Raw genomic sequence first — 23,797 nt, 5'->3', positions numbered from 1 at the left:
ATTGTGGCTGAACAGCAGCTTTTATCTTTCAATCCATTTAGGTGCATTATATTAGATGCAAGGTCTGTATGCACAAGTATCTAAGAACAAAATCAAACAACGTAAGTGGTTATTAGTGCTGCAGATCTACTCCCAATTTACTGCTTATAATTTGTGTTTGGGGATAAGGAGTCCCAGCTTAAGTCTTAGTCTTGCTTAGAAAAGTTTCTGAATTGGGTAATGAGTGGGCAAATAAAGATAAACATCACAAATAAAATCTTAATTCAGGTACAAGTAGAGTTATAACACTTCAGTTTGGCAGAGAAATAGAGACAAATCCATTTTATTAAACAAACATACAACCTCTAAGGGAAAAATAGTCACTGTCTGCCTGTAAAGTGAAAGTTTTCTTTTGATTTTTAATATTAAAGAAATGCATAGCTCAGAAAAATAATACATGCACATTACATGCACATTTAGCTAGCCAGACCTTGAGAGGAAATTTCTCAAGAAGAGAGACACTGAAAGAGGTGGCTGAACAAGCTGTTATTTTTGCTGCATGTTTCGTTGGTGGACAGGGGATGCTGTGCCGCTTTACAGCAAAGACTTTGATAGCTAATCTGGACAAACAGCTCTGGCATTTCTTCACTTGAATGCTTAATTTGTCAGACTTCAATTTTTACCTTACTTGCATTTCACACAGAATACAAACATGTTGCAATCCTTCAAAAAAAAAAAAAATTAACTATAAATGCTCGCTCTTTTTCCCTTTCCAAAAAAATGATAAGTAGGAAGTAAAAAATAATGAGGAAAATCATCATACCACATCAAATTAGTCTGACAGCTTTCAGGATTTCAGGGTAGAATATAAGATTTTCAGCACTACCACAATCTAAAAGACGAAATATAAAACAGTGCTATAAACACAAACTGCTTTCCACAATACAGACTTTCATAAAGACCTGGATATCCACAGAACAGTGCATTTTTGTAACAGTTTGTGTTTCATATCCTCTGGGATTTTAGAATGGGCTTGTCTGATGGGATTAAGGACATGAAGTAAAATGAAATGACTTCTGCAAAACAGTGTACTGTCTCTTTTTCTTTCATACTCAGTTGCTGGTATATACGTGCTGCCCAGAAGTAGGAGTTCCTTAGACTGCTGTTTTTCCACATTCCCACAAAACCAATGGGGAAACAGAGGACTGAATTAACTACATCCAAAGTGATCTGCTACCAGTGTCTCAGAAAGCTAAATATGAGCCTCTCACAATATTCTCAGTAGAATATTCTCCAGAATCAACTTTCACTGGCCAGTTTCTTAAACATTTGTTCCAGACCTGTAAATTCCCAAAATCTTTGCAAGACTTCACCATTAATGCAAATACAGTTCAGGTTTTGCATTTATTTGAGAGGCTTTCCTATTAGAAAACCTTCAACCAAAAAAGAGAAATATTTTACATGTGACTGCTTACTGACCCTGTATGAATTACCTTGCCTGAAGGCAAGCAAATTTCCCTAGATATTCACTGGGACCTTTTCCTCAAATAATAAATGCTATATTTCACTATATATTATCAGGTCATTTTACATAGCAACACAGATGATAAGGAACTGCACAATCTCAAGGGCATTAATGAATTTTAACCATTTTGAAAAAAAAACTGGATTTTATTTAAAAAAAAAAAAAAACACAAAGCAGCCTCAGCAGGCAAGACTTCAAATTCATCTGTTACATGAGTATATTTGCAGAGAAACTCTATTAATTTCAGCCCTACTTGGGAATTCAGTTGGGCTGCTGGCAAAAGTAAATGTCTAGAATCTTAAATGCTAGAATGCAGTGCTTAATTTGGGAAACTGCCTTCTAAGAATGTATTTTTGTAATTAACATTTTGAGTCACAGTACTTTCCAAAGTGCTTTCTTACTGTGATTTGACAGTAAGTACTGTCACTAATTTCAGGGGATCTACCTGGCAGTGTATTTTAATTTTAGTAGTAATTAGTAATGTAGTAAAATTTTAATATCTAAGTAGAATACCAGAGTTTGATCACACACAGAATTCCCTAAAATACTGAAAATAATTTTTACAGGGAAACATTATTTCTGTTAAACGTTTAATTCTAATTACAATTTTATCTATGCTTTCAAGATAACAACAGAATTTTGTCCTATTTTTGGCTCAACCTTTGGAAGCACTGAAAGGTATCTAAGAAATAACTTGAGATCTGACCTTTTGGATCTAAAGGCCAGTGGTCACTGCACACCTCGTAAAACAAAGAGGATTTTTCTTTAAATTTAATTTGACCATTATTCTGTCAGCTTTATCCATTCTATGAGGCCTGCATCATAAGAATGGACATGAACTTTGCCATTCATTTCAGTAGGTGAAATACTGGTCACTCGTGTTCAGGAAACAAAGCTCCTTTTTTTCCAGGAGCTCTCAAAAAAATAGGACTAGCTGGAAATCAATTTCATTGCATGAAGGCATGCAACAAGACAAAGTACCGTATGCAAATTGCAAGCCAAAGAAAGAAAACAAAAATCCTTTGTGATTGCTGAAAGCGCACTTGGAACCTTCTACTCCTCTGCATCAGATCCCAAATTCTCCAGCTCCAGTTGGTGCAGAAAGATAAAAGAATGACTTTGGATCTCATTAGTTGAAAAGAGCAGAACAGGCAGTCAGGCTCCACTCTTTCAGCTGGATGGGTGGTTACAGACAAATAACCACAGGCAGAAACAACAGGGAGAATGTATTGTTTTTATGGAAAATACAAGTCACAGTAAGAAATAAGGCTTAACATATGCAACTGATAAAAACTGATAAAAAACATGTGAGCTGAAATTAGCTGCTTCAGAGCACATCATGTTACCCTCTTTCCCACTTCCATACAGTAGTTTCCCCTGCCTGGTGCTTCTGGTTTGTTTTTGTACTAGTGAACTCAGAAGTTTTCTACTGCACCACAGAAAACCAAAACCCAAACAAAACATGGCAGGGGGATGTTGACATTCAGGTCCACATTGGGACTGACCTTTCATCAGTTCTGAAGATGACTGCATGTACCATTAGAAGGCATGGTTTAGTGATGGGTTTTTTTCAAAGTTAGATTGACGGTTGGACTAGATCTCAAAGGTCCCTTCCAACCTAGACAATTCTATGATTCTATAACATTTTTTTTATGAAGAAGGCTGATGTGGTAACCCCAAGAGCCACTAGCTGACGTAGACAGCAGTAGTCATCTGTTTTATCTGCATTAAAATTGTACAAAGCCACTTCTTAATGCAGTATCTGGGACAGAATAAAGTTCGATTGAGTTTCATACCAACACCTTTCACTTCTCTTTCCCACCATAAAGGTAACCCTCACAACAGCAAATTTTTTCCATCCCTCAGCTCCTACAAAAAAAAGAAAAGCTTATCCTTGCCGGAAAATTTAATCCAAAGGACAAGGTTTGTTTTTTCCTTTTTTTGTTTGTTTGGGTTTTTTTTTGTTAGGATTATGGTTTTTAATGTTGGTTTTGGGTAGAGATGGGAGAAACAAAACTGTGATTGTGGGTGTTTTGAAGAGAAAGGTCTTGCAGTAAGGGCAGTCAGACTTTGTATAACCATGATCTCCTCTTAGGTCAGCTGCTCAGTGTAGCTGTACTCGCAGTGAGAATCTGTGAGTGGGTGTCTCCTGAGAAGGCCAAGGCACCACATGAAAGTTTAACAAAATTATAGTCTTAAACAAGGGCGCTGTTTAACCCTATTTTATTGTAAAGCAGAAAGTTATTTTTATTGCTTTGTTCTCTTCTCAGAGGGAAAGATGACAAGTCATATGCTTCCAACATTGCCAGCACAGTATAATATTTCACTGTTTCTAATGGGAATTAACATAAAGAAACCAAAATATTAGTTAAAGAAACCATAAATTAGATATAATAAAAACACTAACATGATTAGTGGATGTAAGTGTTATAATCAAGGCTCTCTTTAGTATTTGAACAAGAAAAAATCCTATAATTCTTTCATTCTATCCTCTCTCTATGTACGTGTACATTTGTTTAATTCATTTTGTTTCTCCTGCCAACTCAACAAAAAAACTTGAAGTATTTCTTAGTACTGCATTTTATGAGCATGTTTTCATGACTTTCACAATAAAGAACCATACTTTTATACAGCATATAAGGAATAGAATGTTACAAAATATGTTATTTTTCTCTTCACATTAAATCTAGGCAGTAAACAACAAAATACACTACTAGTAAACCACCATCTACATAGGAAAGAGCAGGGACTAATGAAATACAAGCACAGTTTTTGCTGCATTTCTCTTACAATCATCTGAGGAACAGAGGTGAGAAATCATTGAAATCAACCCCCCCCAAAAAAAAAATTGGAATCATCTGACAATGCTTAGTATATGGTAATGTTAGTGGGTAATAATAATGGATTCAGATAAAATGAACAGCAAAAAAAATTGGCTTACTTCTCCAATGAGCTTTTTTCCAGTCTTTCTTTCTCTTTCCTCTGACGTTCTTTGTTCTTCTTAACTCGAGTTTCCCACAGTCCTCTTATGAGAGAAAAGTCAAATATTATCACCTGATGCCCCATACTGTCAACATTAAGCTTCTCCTGCAAGAACAAGCCACCATGAACACTTCAGGAAAGAAATAATTAGAAAAATGAGGAACTAAATGATCGTGTTTCATTAAAACTATGGGGGGAAAAAAAGCTGAAGTCATAAGAAATATTACACATCTTACCTAATTTGTCTAGGGTTTTGTGCTGGCAGTAGTCAATGTAGCATACAATCGACTTATACATAAAATCTATGGCAACAGCTAAATGTTCAATTTTTTTTTATTCCTTGCAAGCTTCCCTTTCCGAGATAGACACAGTTTCAAAGAAATACTATTTTGATTAAATAACAATGATGAAATGAAATTTAAAATGTTTGTATTTTTACAATTTCTCTAATATTAAAACAAGAGCTCATAAAGAATTTTTTCATTGTAAAGTATGCAAAAGCCCTTCATTTTGGGTTGTCGTGTATTGATCTTTATGCACTCAAGCTATCCTGTTACAGTGGAATATGGCAATTTCCAGTGTTTGCATAAGTAGGTGCTATACAATGAAAACTGACCTAAGGCAAGATGAGGTGAAGGGTCTGTGAACACATGGTCCCATTTCTTAGTATATGTAGAATTACCTTGCAACAATTGAAGGGTTAGTACCAACTTATTAGGTCCTGTGCAGTTAAGAACTGAGCTGAACTGGACCCTACCTTACCAAGCTTTTCATATTCAGTTAAAACCACAGAAACTTGTTGCAGGAACCTTGCCCCTACTGAAGTCTGTGACAAAGCTCACATTCCTTTTAGCAGGCATTGTGCTTGAGCGCGACCCAATATGAACACTATCTTCTTTTCTCTTGAGGCAAAGACCACACTGAGTTATCTTTAACAACCACTAGAGAGAAAGACCTCAGATTCACATCTTGTGAAACACAGCATGACTGCTACCATGGTTTTCCTTACTAAACTGTAGCAATGATTCAGTATCAACAAAGGAAACAAATACCTTAGTAAACCACAAGTAAACAAAAACCTTAGTAACACAAGTACAGATACAAGTATTGATAGCATAGCTAAAACTGTACTGTCTTGCTGGAGTCACTTATGAGGGTACAATCATCACAATACACTATTTTCCATGAAGTGCAGCTAGATTGTCTACAGAGGACTTCTGTCATCTTTACTTCTGTGTAAAATGGTTTGCTTAACCACTGCAAACAAGTTTGAAGACTTTCAAAAATAACTGCTTCTACCAAGGTAAAAGTAGAGAAAAGGAAAATCAGCTATTTAAAATTTGCTTGATGTTTCATTAGATACCACATTAATTATATCATTCATAAGCTTAAAAAGAACATAAAGAAAGGAAAGAAGAAAAGCCTACCGAATGGTCTTCTGGTCATTTAAAAAAAGATCTGCCCTTTCCTTTACTGGGTGTTTTCAAGCTTGTATTTATTACTTTTTCCTCAGACCTTACTGTAATCATTTTTTCCAAGCTCTACATCCTTCAACTGGGGCTATTTATTATCTGTCCTGTTTTAATACTGAGGAGGAAGGGGAAATCGTCCTCCTCTCTGCACTTTTCCACTGGTAACTTTGCTTTTCTCTTTCACCCCCTTTCACTTTTACATCTCTCTGCAATAAGGAATAATTTATTCTGAACCCGCAAAACACCCTCATGTCCCCTGGAAAATGCACAACATGGACTAAAAAGGATTATGCATAGGTACAACAAAGGGAAAGATTCCTACCTGTCCACCTTTGCAACCAGAGACCAATATTTTTCCATGACGTAGTCTTCTGTATCTGTATCTGTATCTATATAAACTGCTATCTTTGCTGTTCATAAAGTTACTCCCATTGCTGGTTCATCTTTATGAGCACTAACAATCAGGCAAAAATAGTTCCCAACCTATCTGGAACCAATTGCTGACCGCAGCCAAGTCAAAACCCCATTATTAGCAGTGCAATGAGAATTATGACCTTATTCTCAGTTGAAAGGTTTATCTATAATCAGCTGTACCCTTCTAAAATATATTCACTAATAATTTACAGGAAACTCTTTACTGCATAAACTAAAACTTTCTCCTCTGTTGCCCAAGACAAGAAACCAAGTTACAAGGACTTCCCCCTCACAGTAGCTGCAGACAAGCAGTCACTCTGCAGGACCTAACTCATTTTAACAGACCAATTCATAGCAGTGTTTTGATAGAAGGGCTATTGCAGGAGCTGAATTGCTCAGAGACAGTGAAATGGCAGCTGGACATCTGACCTGTGCTGGAACTAGATGGCCTTAATCAACACAAAGTCTGAATAAAATGTGAAAGTACTCTATTTCCTTGACTTGTTCCCCACCTTCCTGTCTCACAAGTTAAGTCATCTGTTCTTTATTGAGACACTGATTTACTAAACACTCAGGTTGGAAAAGGTCGTACAGCTTTTATCCACATGTTAGATTAGGTTGTAATGCATCAGCATTTTTCTTCAGTGGTAAACCCAAAGCAGAGCAGGAATGTGGGTGGGAAGTGAGAGGTGTCCATCATAACTCCTCAGGACTAATCTTTTCAAAAGGAGTAAAGCCACAAATCCTGATCAGAACATAGCATGGCTAAGGCTTTAGAAATGCTCATCAGGACAAGAGTGAAACTTTGTTGCTATCTACAACTTTGACAAGGTCTCCCAACAACTTTCAAAGAGCTGTTGCTTCACTCCATGCCCTAGTCAAAAAAATGGGCCTGAAGTATCAAGCATGATGGCAGAATGTATATTTCCCAAAATTCAGACACCATGATTTTTCTGATGATACGTCACCCAGGAAAGAGAACCTGGCAAGACGGTAGAAACTAGACTAATCTGATCCTAAGAGTAGGTTCTTCACGGTGCTTACTCATGCATGGCAAGAATTTGCAACAGAAGAAGCAACTGCCAATAATAATTTCCATTTCTAGAAATACACAGCTCTGTACCTGTTCAAGTTCACGTGCAACAGTTGCTGTCTTCCAATCATTGAGGTGCTGGAGCGGGTTCAGAGAAGGGCAACAAAGCTGGTGAGGGGTCTGGAGAAGAAGTCTTTTGAGGAGAGGCTGAGGGAGCTGGGGTTGTTCAGTCTGAAGAAGAGGAGGCTGAGGGGAGACCTTATCACGCTCTATAACTACCTGAAGGGGGGGTGTAGAGAGGTGGGGGTTGGTCTCGTCTCCCAAGTCACAGGAGATAGGACAAGGGGAAATGACCTCAAGTTGCGCCAGGGGAGATTTAGTTTAGATATTAGGAAAGGGTCACTGAAAGGGATATCACCGAAAGGATTATCAAGAATTGGAATAGGCTGCCCAGGGAAGTGGTTGAGGCACAATCCCTGGAGGTGTTCAAAAGACGGGTAGACACGGTCCTCAGGAATATGGTTTAGTAATTTTTATTTCCTATTTCTTATTTATTTTTTTGTCAGAGTTAGGTTGATAGTTGGACTAGATGATCTTTAAGGTCCCTTCCAACCGAGACAATTCTATGATTCTATGATCATCAGGTTAGACCAGCACACGAAAACCCACAGCTATCATCTGTTAGTTACAGGGGGGAAGTTACATTTGGGTAGAGAAATGCCTCATTACAGACTTCTTTCTAACTCTTCCCTTCAACTGGTATTCCACACCTGTGTTCCCTTCCACACTTAGGCTTTTAACAGATAATCACCAGTAGCATTTTACCCATTGTCAAAAATCAAAGAACCAGTGAGGTTGGAAAGGCCCTCTGGAGGTCACCTAGTCCAACTGCCTTGCTCAAAGTAGTCACATGGTTGTTCATCCAAATCTACACATACTGCAATCTCCTTCCTTTTCCAATTTCCCCATCCTTTTGCAATTCAGCATTACTCCTTCACACCCCATACTTACACGTGGTCATTAAGGACAAGCTTTGGTGATACTTGTGAGGATTACCCAACCCACTAGTATGGCAGTAAGTGAAAATTACCATAGTCAAAATAACATAGTCAAGTTATTTCTCACCCAAGAAACAGGCAACCTTGCTTTCATTAAGGGCAAGTCCTGACCACAAAAGCAACCATCACCTACATCTGCAAGGCCCTACTTCATAACTACACTGAGTTTGCAATGTAATGCTACTTTCCTTGTGTGACATCTACATGTAAATTATGCTGTAGATCATCAGCACACCTTTCTGAGATGATGCATGATTATAACATTCATTCAGTGTTACGAGTTATTAGTGAGATAGATCACAAAAGCAAGGTTCTTAAGTAGTGTGTAATAATGAAAGAACAGTGCTTTCCAGGGGAAAAGGGATTCAGGAGCATAAAAACAAGGCAAAAAATGTCATTTTCAAGAGAATAATGTGGAGAAAATAGGTCTCTGTGTGTGCCTATGGAAGCTTTATAGTCTTCTCCCTCGCCATTTATATCTCCCAAGAAAAAATCTATAAGGCCTTAATCAATATCCTTGAAAGACAACATACTGGGAAGTCAGTCTGATTTCTTATCTTTCTCATAATAGTTAGCTCAGAAACAAAGCTAGTCATTCAAGATACATTTCTATTTTTAATGATTGCAAGATTTTCCCTACATAAGAGATGCACATTTTAAAAAGAAGGCAACACTGTTCCTTTACAATCTTGCAAAAGTTATGTTTATTTAACTTTATATATAAATGGGCTTATTAAAATCAAATAGAATCCTTATGTGTATAAGAATATTGACACTATTAAGCATTTGGAGGATTAGGTAGCAAAAAAGCAAAATCTTAGTGATGATACTCATCATACATTTTCATTTAAGTGTTACAACATCAATGTCAAATGTTATTGCTAGTGAAAGCATCTGCTTGCCTATCTGCATGGATTGTTTTTATATTATCACTTATTTTATTTTGATTCATAAATTCTCCTAAAGGTATGCAGACAGTTCTCTATCATCTACTTCAAACTTTATGCTTTAAGTAGTAAGAGTACCCAGGAGCTCAAGACCAGGATCTATTCAGTAACGTATTGAAAAATTACAGGATTAAAAAGAAGATATGTAATGTCTATAATCTGTATTGTTTTCTATTTATTCTTATTCATGTTGTTGCTACAAAGATACACATACTTCTGACTATGTCTACCCCTCCTCTCCTCTTCCCTCCCCTCCCCTCCCTTTCCCTCTTTTCTTTCCCCTCTTTATTTTTTCCTTTTTTTTTTCTCCTGGGCTGAATAAAAAGGAGAGAAATGATGACTTCAAATACATCTGGACATGCAACCAAACTGGGATATGGAGGAACTCTGGGGCAATTGGGTTTTAAAATGGGACTGCCCTTTGGAAGCTCCTGGTGTTTAATGCTGAAGGAGGTTCATCTCAGTTACCTGTGCTTCCCTCATAAGATGCCATAATCTGCCTGATCTTTGAGAACCAAACTGTTTTAAGTATAAATAAGGAAAAGTAACACTGAATTCCAGACAAAAGGCCTTCAGCAGAGAAATGCTCTTCGCATCAGCAGCTTCATTGAATGAACAGTTTCCAGCCTCTTTTTACTCATATCAGCATCTGAGATATATCAATGTATAGATGCACTGAGGAGCATACTACAAAAAGTTAAGGACAATGTGGGAAAGTACCAGAAGATTAGCAAGGAGAACTGTAAATACGCTCAAGTGACTCGCTTGTGAGGTGCTGGAAAACACATCTATCACACTAATTGTTGCTTAGGTTTGTGTGCTCAACAAGTAGAACATCTGCACTCAGATAACATAGGCCTGGGATGGACACGGGGCCATCTTATTGAACACGCCTGAGATTCCTGCCCTGCTGTAGAAGAGATCAAAGCACAGCAGAAAACTCTGCCTGCCAGAATCCTTGAAATACAGGCCCAAGCAGCAAGTGGGAGCTCTCTTGCTCCCTCACTCCCTTGCTAACAAGGACTCTTGCTAATAAGGACTCTCGCTCCACGGTGCCTGCATCCCCTGCTTGCCTACCTCTGCCCGGGTGCTGCTGCAAGGTTCCCCAATCCATGAGATATCGAGGTTTAATTTGTTCTTTGCCCTTAATCCATGGTTTTGTGGTTGTTCCTGTGTCCTGCCTGCATTGGCTCACACAGACAAGGCAAGATTTTCTTTGCAAAAAAGGTAGTGGAGCACAGGGGAAAATTTTCTTAGATATGATGACTCTTGTGGCCTTCCATGATTAACTGTACTAACCCTTCTACATCTCCTCCCTGTTTACCAACATTATCTCTGTCTTGTCTGGAGTGGGTTGAATACAGCCAGTCATAAACCAAAATCATATTGGAGTTATTATACTACAGTCTAACCTCCTCTGAACACAGCTGGCTTCAGTGTCAATACTGGTCAACTTGCCTGTGCACCGTACATTCTGTAGAACAAGACTTGTGTCTTCTCTTGAGGCTGGAAGATGTCCAACATAGTTTTGATACCACAGATACAGCCAATATTAGTCTCTGTTACAGCTCTCCTGAGATGCCTTCAATAGCAGCTCTGTGTACACTTCCTTTGCTGCTTTACACGAGTTAGCAATTTATTAATGTTTTGGTTTCTTCAATTTGTTTCTGCTTTGTTCGCTTGGGTCCTTTTTCTTTCAGATAATCACTGTGGGAGATCTGCAACAATCTTATGAATATTACTGGCAGGATTACATAGGGGAAAATGTGCATGAACATGTTTCCTACCAATCCTGCAAATAATTTCGTAGGAAATAAGCTTGCTCACACTTCAATTCAGAATTATCAAGTCATTTACCTCACAGGTCTTTAAATAATTCAAAGGAAACAGGAAAACTGACATTTGGATAGCAACAGAACACATTTTTTTGTGCTATCAAGGAAAGATTAAATTACAGAAACCTGCTGTGACTGAAAGAGCAATGTAAATGGTGACAATATTCATAATATACAGCTATATTGCGCTAACTGTGCACAGCTTTTAAGTGAGGTGGTACTTCCCTATGCCACTTGGGTAGTGGGAGAGGACTGCAAAGCAGGAAGCTGCTCTTTCCTACCTAGTCTTGCCAGTCTCTTATTGCTTTACACCAGCAGGGAATTATTCTCCCTGCTAGTTTGGCTGGTTTATCTGCCACTAAGCTTGTTGAATGTGTAGATTTGACAGTCAGAGATTTGAGTCAGGCATCCAAATTAGATTGTGCTTCAAATCATATATGCATGCATGTGATGGCTGGGTCCTGGAGAGCACATGGGCAGGATGATGCTATGGATCACAATGGGTGGCCTGGGTCTGCAGAGATTCAGCAAATGCAGCTGCACTGCAGAATAAATAGAAGAGGATAAGGACAAGTTGCTGCAGGGTGGGACAAAGCAGTCCTGACACCTGGACGTGAGCCCAGATGTTTTGGGAGTTTGAAATGTTTCCTCCTGCTCTCTCAAGAGCACAGTCACAGCCAGCCATCACCTAGATAAATAAATACAGACAGACAGTGACACTTTCAAGCTATTAATTAGTCCAGCTTTCAGTGAAGTTAATTTCACAAATTAGTGTATTTGCTTATCATGGAGTTTAATCCTGAATGCTCTGATGAATCATGTTCTTTTTGAGTTTTCTGCTTTAGCTATTTCATAAAAGAGGCATTTAAGAACAGAATCTGACATTAGCCTCTTCCACACACAAATTAATCTCTGTATTGTTGACATAACACAGCTAAGAGAGCAAACTTAACCTGTTCCTTATACTTCAGGTAGAAATAACTACAAACATCAGAAAATTAAAAAGATATGTGAATATAGATTTGCAAAGGCTGAGCTTTGTTACCACACATTTTTATGTATGCATTTCTTTGTCCAGTGCTGCAGCATAATGTTTTACTGACAGTTTACATTAATCACTTCCTATTCTAGATGTAAATTAACCAATCTCATAAACAAGATTCCTCTTTATCACTACAGTCTTCACATCTTGATTTTTAGACATTTTTTCACAGAGTTATTCATTAATTAGGTCTTTAATTATGGATTAATTAGCAGCTGAATTACAATATTCCTTATAGTTCCTCAACTCTTGTTGCACTAATGTGTTTGCCATCAAGCATGATAGATGTTACATTTGCAAGGTGATTTATTAGAGATGTATTCCCCTAGCACTTCAGTGAGATGACTAATTATTGAAAAGGATTCTTCCACTGACAATGAAGCTAATGAAACACCAGACATAAATCCATTCTTTCTTTTTTTCACTCGCTGTTGCTGAAGAGAGGTTGAATTCTCATAAGATCGAGAGAGGGATGATGTGTTTTAAACAGGCATCTATTTTAAGGTTGTTTCTTGTCAAAGGAAAAACAATAAGCTCAAAAGTGTATTACAAATTTTTAAAAATGGTTGAATCTACAAATGTAGCTGTAGTCAGCAGATGAAAACTATTGTCTTAGATATTAGATATCAGAGTCCTGGGAAAGGTAGAGCATGTGCTAAGAATTAATTAGAGAGACCTCACTTAATTACTCATACAAAGACCCATGGCAAATCAAATTGCACTCACTGCCACTGAACAAAACATGTGGGCTTTCATGTACTATTAGATGCTCTTAATTAAGCATAAAATTACAGTCTCAGGTTTCTCAGACCTGTTTTTTGCCACATGTTGGGGTTTTTTTTGCACAACATTTAATTGACTTATTGTCATTTGTCTTAAGGTTAATGGATCTGGACTGTCCCTGGGAAGTGAGGCTACTACTGTTACCTTTTATGTACAGTGTCCAGCATCTGAAGTTATCTATGGGGATGACAATATCATAAATGTTATTTTAGGCTCCCTTTTCTAATTAAGACAAACCAAACACCTTAAAAATTTTATTTCCTTTTGCTCCCAGGGGCCCATTTTCCATGTATTGATCAAAGAATACAATTCTATCACCTGTGTCTTCCTCTGCTGCAGGAAAGCAAAAACCTATCTCTGACCTATGACATCAAGGCTCTTAGTCCTATTTCCCATGTTAGATAGAAGATCATTTTACTCATATCATGAGTAAAACGCTCATAGCCATTTCCTAAGCAGTCAAATTCTGTGATTTAAGAAGATATGGCAGACTATTTAGATAAGCAAGAGAAGATGTTGTTTTAAGCTGCTCCAACAACCAAGTTATTTTTGATCAAATGATCCAAACCCCACCACACAGCTATGAGGTGGCAGCTGTATTTTATCAGATCTCTTCCCTCACCATAGCTGTGTCTTAGCCTTTCCCACAAAACCTTCCATGCCTGTGGATAGGAAACAGAGGTGGTGTGGACAGCTGAGTGTCCTGCTTGGAATAATTCTCCACCTTCACCTTCTGTCTGAGAAGAGCAAAGTAGATGAAACTCTTTGGTAGGATCTACCTCACAGGCTAATGGGCGCTATCATCCATCACTGATCCTTGAAATGGTGCTCAGTTAACTACTATTGAGTGGAAGAACTTATTGAGAGGTCAGTAACTTTTAGCCTACAGAAAGTAATATGTCAGCAATAGCACATAAATACTTATGGTAGCAACAACAATAACAATAATGACAATATTTGACTTTAAATGATAGGCTTTGTCCACAAAAGATTTAGCAGGCTAGATTTCCTATACCAGTTAGATTAGTTGTAAGTGGCCTTCAGAAACTGAAGTTCTATAATTCTTTTTAAATTCCATTCTAAATTTTGACAGACAACAAAGATAAATGAACAACCTCTCCAACTATTTTTTATTGAAAATAATTCTCACAGCAGGGTATGTCCGTGAGATGTAATAGCAAGAGTTTATTACAGCTGAGTCACGGAGTGAGTCTTGAAAGCTTTCCTGAATTATGAAGTGTGGATTTGTCACTGGTGTAAATCTACTTAGCGGAACTATATATGGGGTAAATCTGACTATCTATAAACATATCAGCAAACACACCACTTTGGACTAACACTCCATGTTTCAGCTATTTTTCCCATATAAGTTAGCATTTTAAAATCCACAACATGGTAGCAGCAGTGAAGACCTCATAAACTTCTCACTTTCCCTGCCATTTCCCACCTTGACCCCACACATCTGAACAAATACAATAATCAGCAAAACTGTCACTTACCTACTATGAAAGAACACAAGTGTCCAGAGCTCCCGAGTGTGCTCTGCTGTTATTCAATTTGAGACGCTGAGGTTGTTTATAGCAGCAGCATAGCACATGGCCAGCCAGACCTGTTTGAACCCCACAGCGTGACTAGCTTTCCAGATGTACTAATATGCTATATTTGTAAAGTGACAACATGATCTCTGGTCTTACAGCAGAGACATAAGCAGGATAAAGTATCTACACTGCATGATACAACACAGGACTAGAAACAACAGGCAGCATCTCATTTGCACCAAAATGTGACAGAGCTAATGTTACTCATGTTTATGTATTTTCCTTGGAAAGGGCAAAGAGAATTAAAAAAAATGAATATAGCTTGTATTCTTCTGGTATAGACTATCTCTTCTTCCACACATCCATGCAAATGCAAGAGAGAAATAGACACACATGCACACAGACACTCATAATGCAGTTGCCATGAGTGATTGATTTGCAGCAAATTCTGCTTTTAGTTGCTGATGGTGGCTCATTTTTTTAATGCTCACTGCTTGGCATTGGTGGCAGTAATCTTGCTTACTGTTAGTGTTGCCTCGTGGCCTGGCAGGATGGAGCTGTGAGGACCTGGAGACCATCCCCACTGTGACATTGGCATCGCTGGGGCAGGGGCTGATGGCCCTGGGGGGCTGACACAGGATCCTGGGCTGTGGGAAGATGGGGAACACCCCGGTGTCGGGGCTGAGGGGTGAGGAAGAGGAGATGCAGACAGGGACAGGGAAGTCTGTCAGGGCCCTGACAATTCAACATAAATGGTTGGAATTTTTTTATTGTCCTTTTGATGAAATAATCCCATTCATTCTTAATTAGAAAATCTTTCTTAGTCAAAAAATAACCAATTCACACCTACTGAAAGAAAGAAAGAAAGCATATTTAGCATAAGTGTTTGGGTCTGATGTTTTAAAAAAATAAAGTTTTTCATCAGATTCATTTACAAAAACTGCTTTTGATTTAATTTCCACTTAAATTCAGCTTTTCAACTGAAATACTACTTAATTTTTTGATAAAAAAAAGAACTGACATTTTTCAGCCATCTCTGCTTATTATTCTTCACTGCCAGTAATAATAAGCATTAATTACAGCAGCCGGGCTTGGCTGAAACTTCAGATGCTAGTTTTACACTGCTGTGTTTTCAGTGCCCCTGCTGAAATCACATCACGTTGGTACCAACTGAAGGGGAAATCAGGGAAAACCATGAGCTGTGGGTTTAAACATTCAATTTTGTCTTCAAGCCTGAAAGAGATTTTTCAATGCAGCATCCTTTGAGGTATGGTGACATGCCTGATGGATCTGCATCACAAGTCTCTACTGCTCGGTCATCTAATTCATCACAAACATCGATGATAAAAAGTGTATTGATCACCACTACCAGGTCTGAGTTGCTTAAGATATTTTTTTGTCTTCTGACACATTGGCCCACCAACGTGTTTATTTTTACCAAATAACCATTTGGGTTTCCTGTAGCAGTGATGCATATTAGACTTCAGCTGCAAGAGCTGATGAAGCAATCAGTGAGGGCGACAATACTTTGGAGCAGAGAAAATGCATCCCTTTAACCTGTGATCAAAAGCACCCTCCATATTTCTGATTTCTTGGACCCTGCCTAGGAAAATATGTTCCTATATTTTTGTTCAAAACACAATAACATGAAATAATTCTTAATCAGCTGAAGTGTCTATACACAAATGCACGCAGCATGGGGAATAAGCAAGAGGAATTAGAGATGTGTGCACACCTCCAAGGCTTTGACCTTATTGGTATCACTGAGACATGGTGGAATGGCTCTTATGACTGGAGTGTAGGAATGAAGGGTTACAGGCTCTTCAGGAAGGACAGGATGGGCAGAAGGGGAGGGGGTGTTGCCCTCTATGTCAAGGACCACCTGGAATGTATGGAGCTCCAACTAGGGACGGATGAAGACAAAACAGAGACTTTATGGGTGAGGATTAAAGGGAGCACAGGGGCAGGTGAAGTTACAGTAGGAGTCTGCTACAGGCCACCAGATCAAAGTGACAGTGAGGATGCGGCCCTCTATAAACAGATAGGGGCAGCATCGCGCTCACACACTCTGGTACTCATGGGGGACTTCAACCACCCCGACATCTGTTGGAAAGACAACACAGCGGAGCACAGGAAATCCAGGAAGCTCTTGGAATGCGTTGACGACAACTTTCTTTTTCAAATAATTGAAGAACCAACAAGGAAAGGTGCAATGCTGGATCTAGTCTTTACCAACAAGGAGGGGCTGGTTGGGAATGTCAAATTCAAGGGTAGCCTCGGCTGCAGTGATCACGAGATGACAGAATTCAAGATTCATAACGCAGTAAGGAGGATGTGCAGCAAGGTGGCTACCTTCGACTTCAAAAGAACGAACTTTGATCTCCTGAGAGATCTGATTGGCAAGGTAGCATGGGAAAAAGAACTAGAGGGGAGAGGGGCCCAGGAGAGCTGGGTGGTATTTAGGGATTGCCTCCTCCAAGCTCAGGAGAGGTGCATCCCAAAAAAGAAGAAGTCGGGCAGAGTGGCTGGGGAAAGGTGCAATGCTGGATCTAGTCTTTACCAACAAGGAGGGGCTGGTTGGGAATGTCAAATTCAAGGGTAGCCTCGGCTGCAGTGATCACGAGATGACAGAATTCAAGATTCATAACGCAGTAAGGAGGATGTGCAGCAAGGTGGCTACCTTCGACTTCAAAAGAGCGGACTTTGATCTCCTGAGAGATCTGATTGGCAAGGTAGCATGGGAAAAAGAACTAGAGGGGAGAGGGGCCCAGGAGAGCTGGGTGGTATTTAGGGATTGCCTCCTCCAAGCTCAGGAGAGGTGCATCCCAAAAAAGAAGAAGTCGGGCAGAGTAGCTGGCAGGCCTGCATGGATGAGCAGGGAACTGCTGGGCAAGCTTAGGACCAAGAGGGAGGCCTATAGAGGGTGGAAGCAGGGAAAGATGGACTGGGTAGACTACAGAGAAACTGTGAGAGTCACCAGAAACCAGATCAGGCAAGCGAAAGCCCAGGCAGAACTAAATCTAGCCAGGGATGTGAAAAATAACAAGAAGAACTTCTATAGGTATATCAGGGATAAGGGTAAGACGAGGGAAGCTGTGGGTCCCCTCTGGAGGGAAGCAGGAGACCTGGTCACCCAGGATGCAGACAAGGCTGAGCTACTGAATGAGTTTTTTGCCTCAGTCTTCACTAGCAGGAGCCCTGGCCACACTGAACAAGTCACGGAGAGCAAGTACAGGGGCTCGGAGAATGAAGAACCACCCACAGTACAAGAAGATGAGGTTCGTGACCTCTTAAGGAACCTGAAGGTGCATAAGTCCATGGGACCTGATGAAATCCATCCACGGGTCCTGAAAGAGCTGGCAGATGAAGTTGCTAAGCCCCTCTCCATCATATTTGAGAAATCGTGGCAGTCTGGTGAAGTTCCCACTGATTGGAAAAAAGGGAACATAACTCCAATATTCAAAAAAGGAAACAAAGAAGACCCGGGGAACTACAGGCCGGTCAGTCTCACCTCTGTGCCTGGCAAGATCATGGAGCAGATCCTCCTGAAATCTCTGCTAAGGCACATGGAAAATAAGGAGGTGACTGGAGACAGCCAACATGGCTTCACCAAGGGCAAATCGTGCCTGACAAATTTGGTGGCCTTTTACAATACTGCCACAGACTTGGTAGACAAGGGCAGAGCAACTGATGTCATCTACCTGGACTTATGCAAAGCATTTGACACTGTCCCACACGACATCCTGGTCTCAAAATTGGAAACCCACGGATTCGATGTATGGACCACTCGGTGGATAAGGAGCTGGCTGGACGGCCACACCCAAAAGGTGGTAGTCAACGGCTCAATGTCCAGGTGGAGGCCACTTACGAGTGGTGTTCTGCAGGGGTCGGTATTGGGACCAGTACTATTTACCATCTTTGTTGGAGACATGGACAGTGGGACTGAGTGTACCCTCAGCAAGTTTGCTGATGACACCAAGCTTGGTGGCGCAGTTGACACGCTGGAGGGAAGGGATGCCATCCAGAGGGACCTGGATAGGCTGGAGAGGTGGGCCCATGCAAATTGCATGAGGTTCAACCAAGCCAAGTGCAGGGTCCTGCACCTGGGACGTGGCAACCCCAGGCACAAATACAGGTTGGGTGGAGATTGGCTGGAGAGCAGCCCTGAGGAGAAGGACTTGGGAGTGCTTATGGATGAGAAGCTCAACATGAGCCAGCAGTGCGAGCTGGCAGCCCAGAGAGCCAACCGTGTCCTGGGCTGCATCAGGAGAAGTGTGGCCAGCAGGTCTTGGGAGGTGATTCTGCCCCTCTACTCTGCACTCGTGAGACCCCACCTGGACACCTGGAATACTGTGTCCAGCTTTGGAGTCCTCAACACAGAAAGGACATGGACCAGCTGGAACAGGTGCAGCGGAGGGCCACGAAGATGATCAGAGGGATGGAGCACCTCTCCTATGAAGACAGGCTGAGGGAGCTGGGATTGTTCAGCCTGGAGAAGAGAAGGCTCTGGGGAGACCTTATAGCGGCCTTTCAATATCTGAAGGGAGCCTATAGAAGAGCTGGGGAGGGACTCTTTGCCAGGAAGGGTAATGATAGGACAAGGTGAAACAGTTTTAAATTGGAAGAAAAAAGATTCAGATTAGATATCAGGAAGAAATTTTTTACTATGAGGGTGGTGAGACACTGGAACAGGTTGCCCAGGGAAGCATCCCTGGAAGTGTTCAAGACCAGGCTGGAAGTGGCCTTGAGCAACCTGCTCTAGTGGGAGGTGTCCCTGCCCATGGCAGGGGGGTTGGAACTCGATGATCTTTGAGGTCCCTTCCAACCCTAACCATTCTATGATTCTATGATTCTATATTAAGAAACACAAGATCTTCTATCTCATTTTTTCAGGATCCGTCAGTTGCTTTACAGATGTTGATTTTTAGGCTAAGGAAGATAAAATGCCTTGTGGTCTTTAAATGTTGTAATTCTGAGATGTGTCTCCCCAACAGTCAGCTGACTTTGCAGTTCCTTCCCTGGCTCTAGGTAAGGTGGGCCTAGATCAGCCAGTCTTCAAATTACAGTCATAGCCTGTCCATGAGAAAGAGAGACTTGGGATTTGTGCTGTGAAGGGAATGAGAAAAAAAGATCAGTTGGTGAAACAGATATCACCTAATTTGAAAAAAAAAAAAAAAGCTGTGCTATTATGAAGAAGACAAGAAGACACAAATGAAGAAAAACTGAGGAAGGGCATGAAAGATTTAGATGAGGTATAAAAGTGACTGAAGAGATGGAGACAGAGAGAGAATATATAATATTGTTTAATAGTGGATCTCAGTGTATTTTACATAAAAAGATTAAGGAAAATTTTAAGTTAAGTCAATACCTAAATGTGTCTCCAAAACCAGCTTCATTCAAAGAGTATCTTGCACCTAAGGTTACACAAATTCAGTCAAAACATAGCCCTTTCTTGGAGCTAACAGGGTAGCTGCTACACCAGCAAATAGTAAGAATAGCTTGGATAGTATGGATAACACCACAAACAAAAGAGTAGTAGACAGCACAGGCCAGTGAACGGACAGAAGACTTGTTTGCATTCAACCAAACCTATTGGCAGGCTTGAACCAGGTTAAGGAATGCTTGTTTGACAGAGGCAGTGCTAGTCTGCCAGAGCCAAAGTGGCCTCAGCAGTCTCAGACATGGCACTGCACGCCTGCCACAGTGGTCCTCTGGGAAGTGCTCCTCATCCAGCTGATCCAATAGAACAACTAGGGTCTACGTACTCATGGGACACTACAATCTACTGAATCATCTTCCTGGATGAGAAGCACTGCCTGGGAAGCGGTACCGAAGCAGCCATTTCATAAAGAGACAGTTCTATTTCAGCTGCTGGAGGGCATCAGCCTCATCAAACTGGAGCTATTGCCAAACGGAGATGGAGCCTGCGCTGAAATCACTGGCATCCTAGTCTTGGGAACAACATGCAAAAATGCCCAAGCTGTCACAGTGTGAAGCCAGCTGCTCCATGAGATATCAGCTATATGCTTCCAGTAATGAGCTCACCCTGAAAGCAATACAGCCTTGGTGATGAATCATCATACTCATTTAACCCCAGATAAATCCACAACTCAGGTAATCCAGTTGGGGTAACTGAGAGCTGACTGACTATTAACAAACAAAGAAATGTTTCTTTTTTCCACTTCTGCTCTACCTGCAGTATGGTTCCTCTACGTAAACAATCTCTTCTGGTGTCCCATTTCTTAAAAAACTCACAAAGTAAAGGCAACAAAAATGCTAACAACACAGTCTGCTATATAAATTATAAATTATTGCTATAGGTAACCAATTGCAATAGATGTGCTTATTTTTCTGGTGTCTCTTCCTTCTTTGTTCAACTACGTATAATAATAGGCAATTAAATTAAGGTCAGTAGAAGACTTTGGACATTCAGTTGAGTGTCTGGGTAACACAGGCTCCAGCCAAAACCTGGCATGGGTAGAAGTGGGAAGAGCATTTAGTGTAGTCAAGGCACCTTCACACTAACGCTTCAGAAAAAAAAGACTGACAACAGAAGTGCTTCTAACATAGCTGTCATCAAAACCCCTGCCGGAAGGAAACATATGACAACTAATAGCTTTTTAGGAACACATTTCCTGTAAAAACACAACAAGGCAAAATCTCTGAGAAGACTTAGCAACGTCAGGCCAAAGAGGGGATAGAACTTGCTACACTAATTTATTGTGTCCTGATCAGAACTGTTCAGCAAAACAAAATATTTTTCACTTGTTAATTTGTTTTCATGCTATCCATGTGGCTTTCAGTCTAGAGCTGGCAGAGCTGCAGGATAACTGTAATAATACTGCAGAATCCATAAATCACATTACAGATAACTTCAGCAGGGCAGATTCTTATGTCTGTGACCTTTCAGTCCTAAGGGTCAGACCTTTCTGGTAAAATCTCAGTATGCACCAAGGAAAAGATCCAATTTATAACTCCTGACAGATCTACAGCTCAGAGATGGCTGTTCCGAAATGTGCCTGGAGCATTAGTTTGATCAGCAAAGTCTTAGGCAACGCTTGTAATTCTGGGCTGTGAGCCACACCATCTTGCTGTCTTACCTGTGCTATGAAACCTTTTGTGCAGACTTACCTCTGCTGTCACACAAGTGCTTGGCTTCTGGCCCAGCTGATGGGGTTTTGGTGAGATTGCATAGCTCTGCTGAAAACAAACCCTTCCTCTGCTGTTTGGGGATTTCATCAGGGACCCTGTTGACATAGTAGGTAATATCCTCAAGAGTTGCAGCTCCCAAGTGGGAATAAGAACTCTCAAAGAACAACAAGATACGAAGAGTTGTCCCCAGTATTTCACAAATATCTTAAAGTAATTTCATCTCATTGTGGATGTTTCTCCAGAGGCAAATCACCTTCCAGTAAATGTGCAAGGACCCTAAAATCATGACAGGAAGAATGTCTAAGAATTCCTGAAGCAGTTTGCAGGCACTGTGAGGAAGAAATACAGCACTAAGAATCAAGAGTTGTATAAGATACCACAGATTTTGCCACCAACTCTGAGTAGACAAGTCTGTGACTGGTTGAGCTCTTCCCAGGAGGTTGTTAGTAAGGTTATAAGGTAGCCCAGGATGAAACCATGTCAGCACTAATATTAGCACTAACATATGATGATCAGCCCTCCTTGTGAAGTATGCACGAAGATGTAAGTAAATGAAAGCACAGCTTTACTCAACCTTATTTTTGTTAGGAAGAGCTACTTAACACTTGTACCTGATTTGAACTGAGTCACCTCATTTAAGAAGCATTTTCTTAGCAAAATAATGGGCATGTTGTCTATGTATGTCTCTCTCATTACATTTAACTGTGCAACAAATTAAAGGCACAGGAGTCCACTAGTGTGAATGAACAGAAATAAGATGTGTGCTATTTTTGATTGACCAGCAATTGCTGAGAATAGGAGGCATTTTGGTAGAAACCAGGCTCAGTAGACAGCCTCATTGGATGTAACATTAAAGGGAGCAAACCATAACCATCTGTCTGCCCTGACCAAGCCAGTGAAGCAGCACAAGCTCTTTCCAGGGGTGCACATCTTCATCAAGGCACTATCAAAGGGACATAAACTTGTTGTTTTCCAAGGACCATTAAACCTGGAAAAAGCAGGAGAAATACAGGAAAGATCAGATCCCTTTGTAGTCACCCTTTGTCCACCCAGAGCACAGGAGCAAACAGATCCCTGAACTATCAAATGCAACACCCTGCCATGGCAGCCTATTTGTGTAACGTGTCTGAGAGAGGTGACTGGCTGGTCCTGTGAAAACCACGTCACACCATAGATACCTACAGACTTAAAACTCATGCCCCGTTGCACTCTGCTGTGGTACACAAAAGAAAAATCAGAGAAATTTTCCAGCCACAAAGCAGCACACACACTGTTGTCACCTCCTCTTCTGCAGACCAGCTGCTTTACAGAACCACAGCAGAAGATATTTTTAAGAATGAAACAAATGGTGCCATCTACTGTCCAAATGACAGAGACATCTAGCTCGTTGTATCTATAGCGTTGCACCTTAAGGTTTTTCTGCCTGTGGAGAGATGAATAGAAATATCTGCTTTTTCCTTTGTTTCCGTGTCTTACATGGAACCTCAGAGATAGATCTGCTTTGGCAGCCTGTTTTGCAGAACACATGCAAGAATATGTTACTAGAACAGGTAATGCTGTGGCGTGACTGCCTTGTCCCAGTAGTCCCTCCCATACACAATATGCAGTACACAGTGGTCTCTGTTTCTATTACTAGGCTACAACCAGTAATTTTCCTGGAGGAATAGCATGTATGAGTACTAGATACAGATAGAAAAGATAGAAAGAGAGAGAGAGAAGCTGTCTCTGTCTTCTAATCCAGAAACAGGTTTCTATTTTTAATTCCTGACCTGCTGCTAGTAAGCTAAAAAGTTCTCCAATAAACAACCTTTGATATTTAACCTTTTTCTTATAACCAGCATGCCTTGTAAGCATTCCTTAAATACCTCCTTCTTGGAATTAATTGTCCCAAGAAGACACGAGAACAAGCAAGAATATAGATCTGGCCTTTGTAGGGCCACAAATCCAAGGGCAATGAACTGGAATTTGATTAAATAAAGGAATAGAGACACCAAAGAATTAAAAGACCGGACAAAAGATCATTGGAACTTCCTCATG

At 40.4% G+C, this 23,797-nt stretch overlaps 1 protein-coding gene across 1 annotated transcript in view; it reads right to left on the bottom strand.

Annotated features, from left to right (window-relative positions):
* LRRC2 (leucine rich repeat containing 2) overlaps positions 1-14,682 on the bottom strand; it is a 71,839-nt gene extending 57,157 nt beyond the window's left edge. Inside the window, exons 1-2 of the mRNA XM_014936010.1 lie at positions 14,570-14,682; positions 4,446-4,591 (exon numbers count right to left, since the gene is read on the bottom strand). Coding sequence (XP_014791496.1) covers positions 4,446-4,570 — 125 coding nt within the window. The 5' untranslated portion in view covers positions 4,571-4,591; positions 14,570-14,682. The remainder of the gene's footprint in view (positions 1-4,445; positions 4,592-14,569) is intronic.
* Between the last annotated feature and the right edge of the window lie 9,115 nt (positions 14,683-23,797).

The sequence above is a fragment of the Calidris pugnax genome, unplaced genomic scaffold, assembly GCF_001431845.1.
Source record: "Calidris pugnax isolate Ruff unplaced genomic scaffold, ASM143184v1 scaffold2, whole genome shotgun sequence".
Taxonomy (NCBI): domain Eukaryota; kingdom Metazoa; phylum Chordata; class Aves; order Charadriiformes; family Scolopacidae; genus Calidris; species Calidris pugnax.
This window is presented reverse-complemented; position numbering and strand designations above follow the sequence as displayed.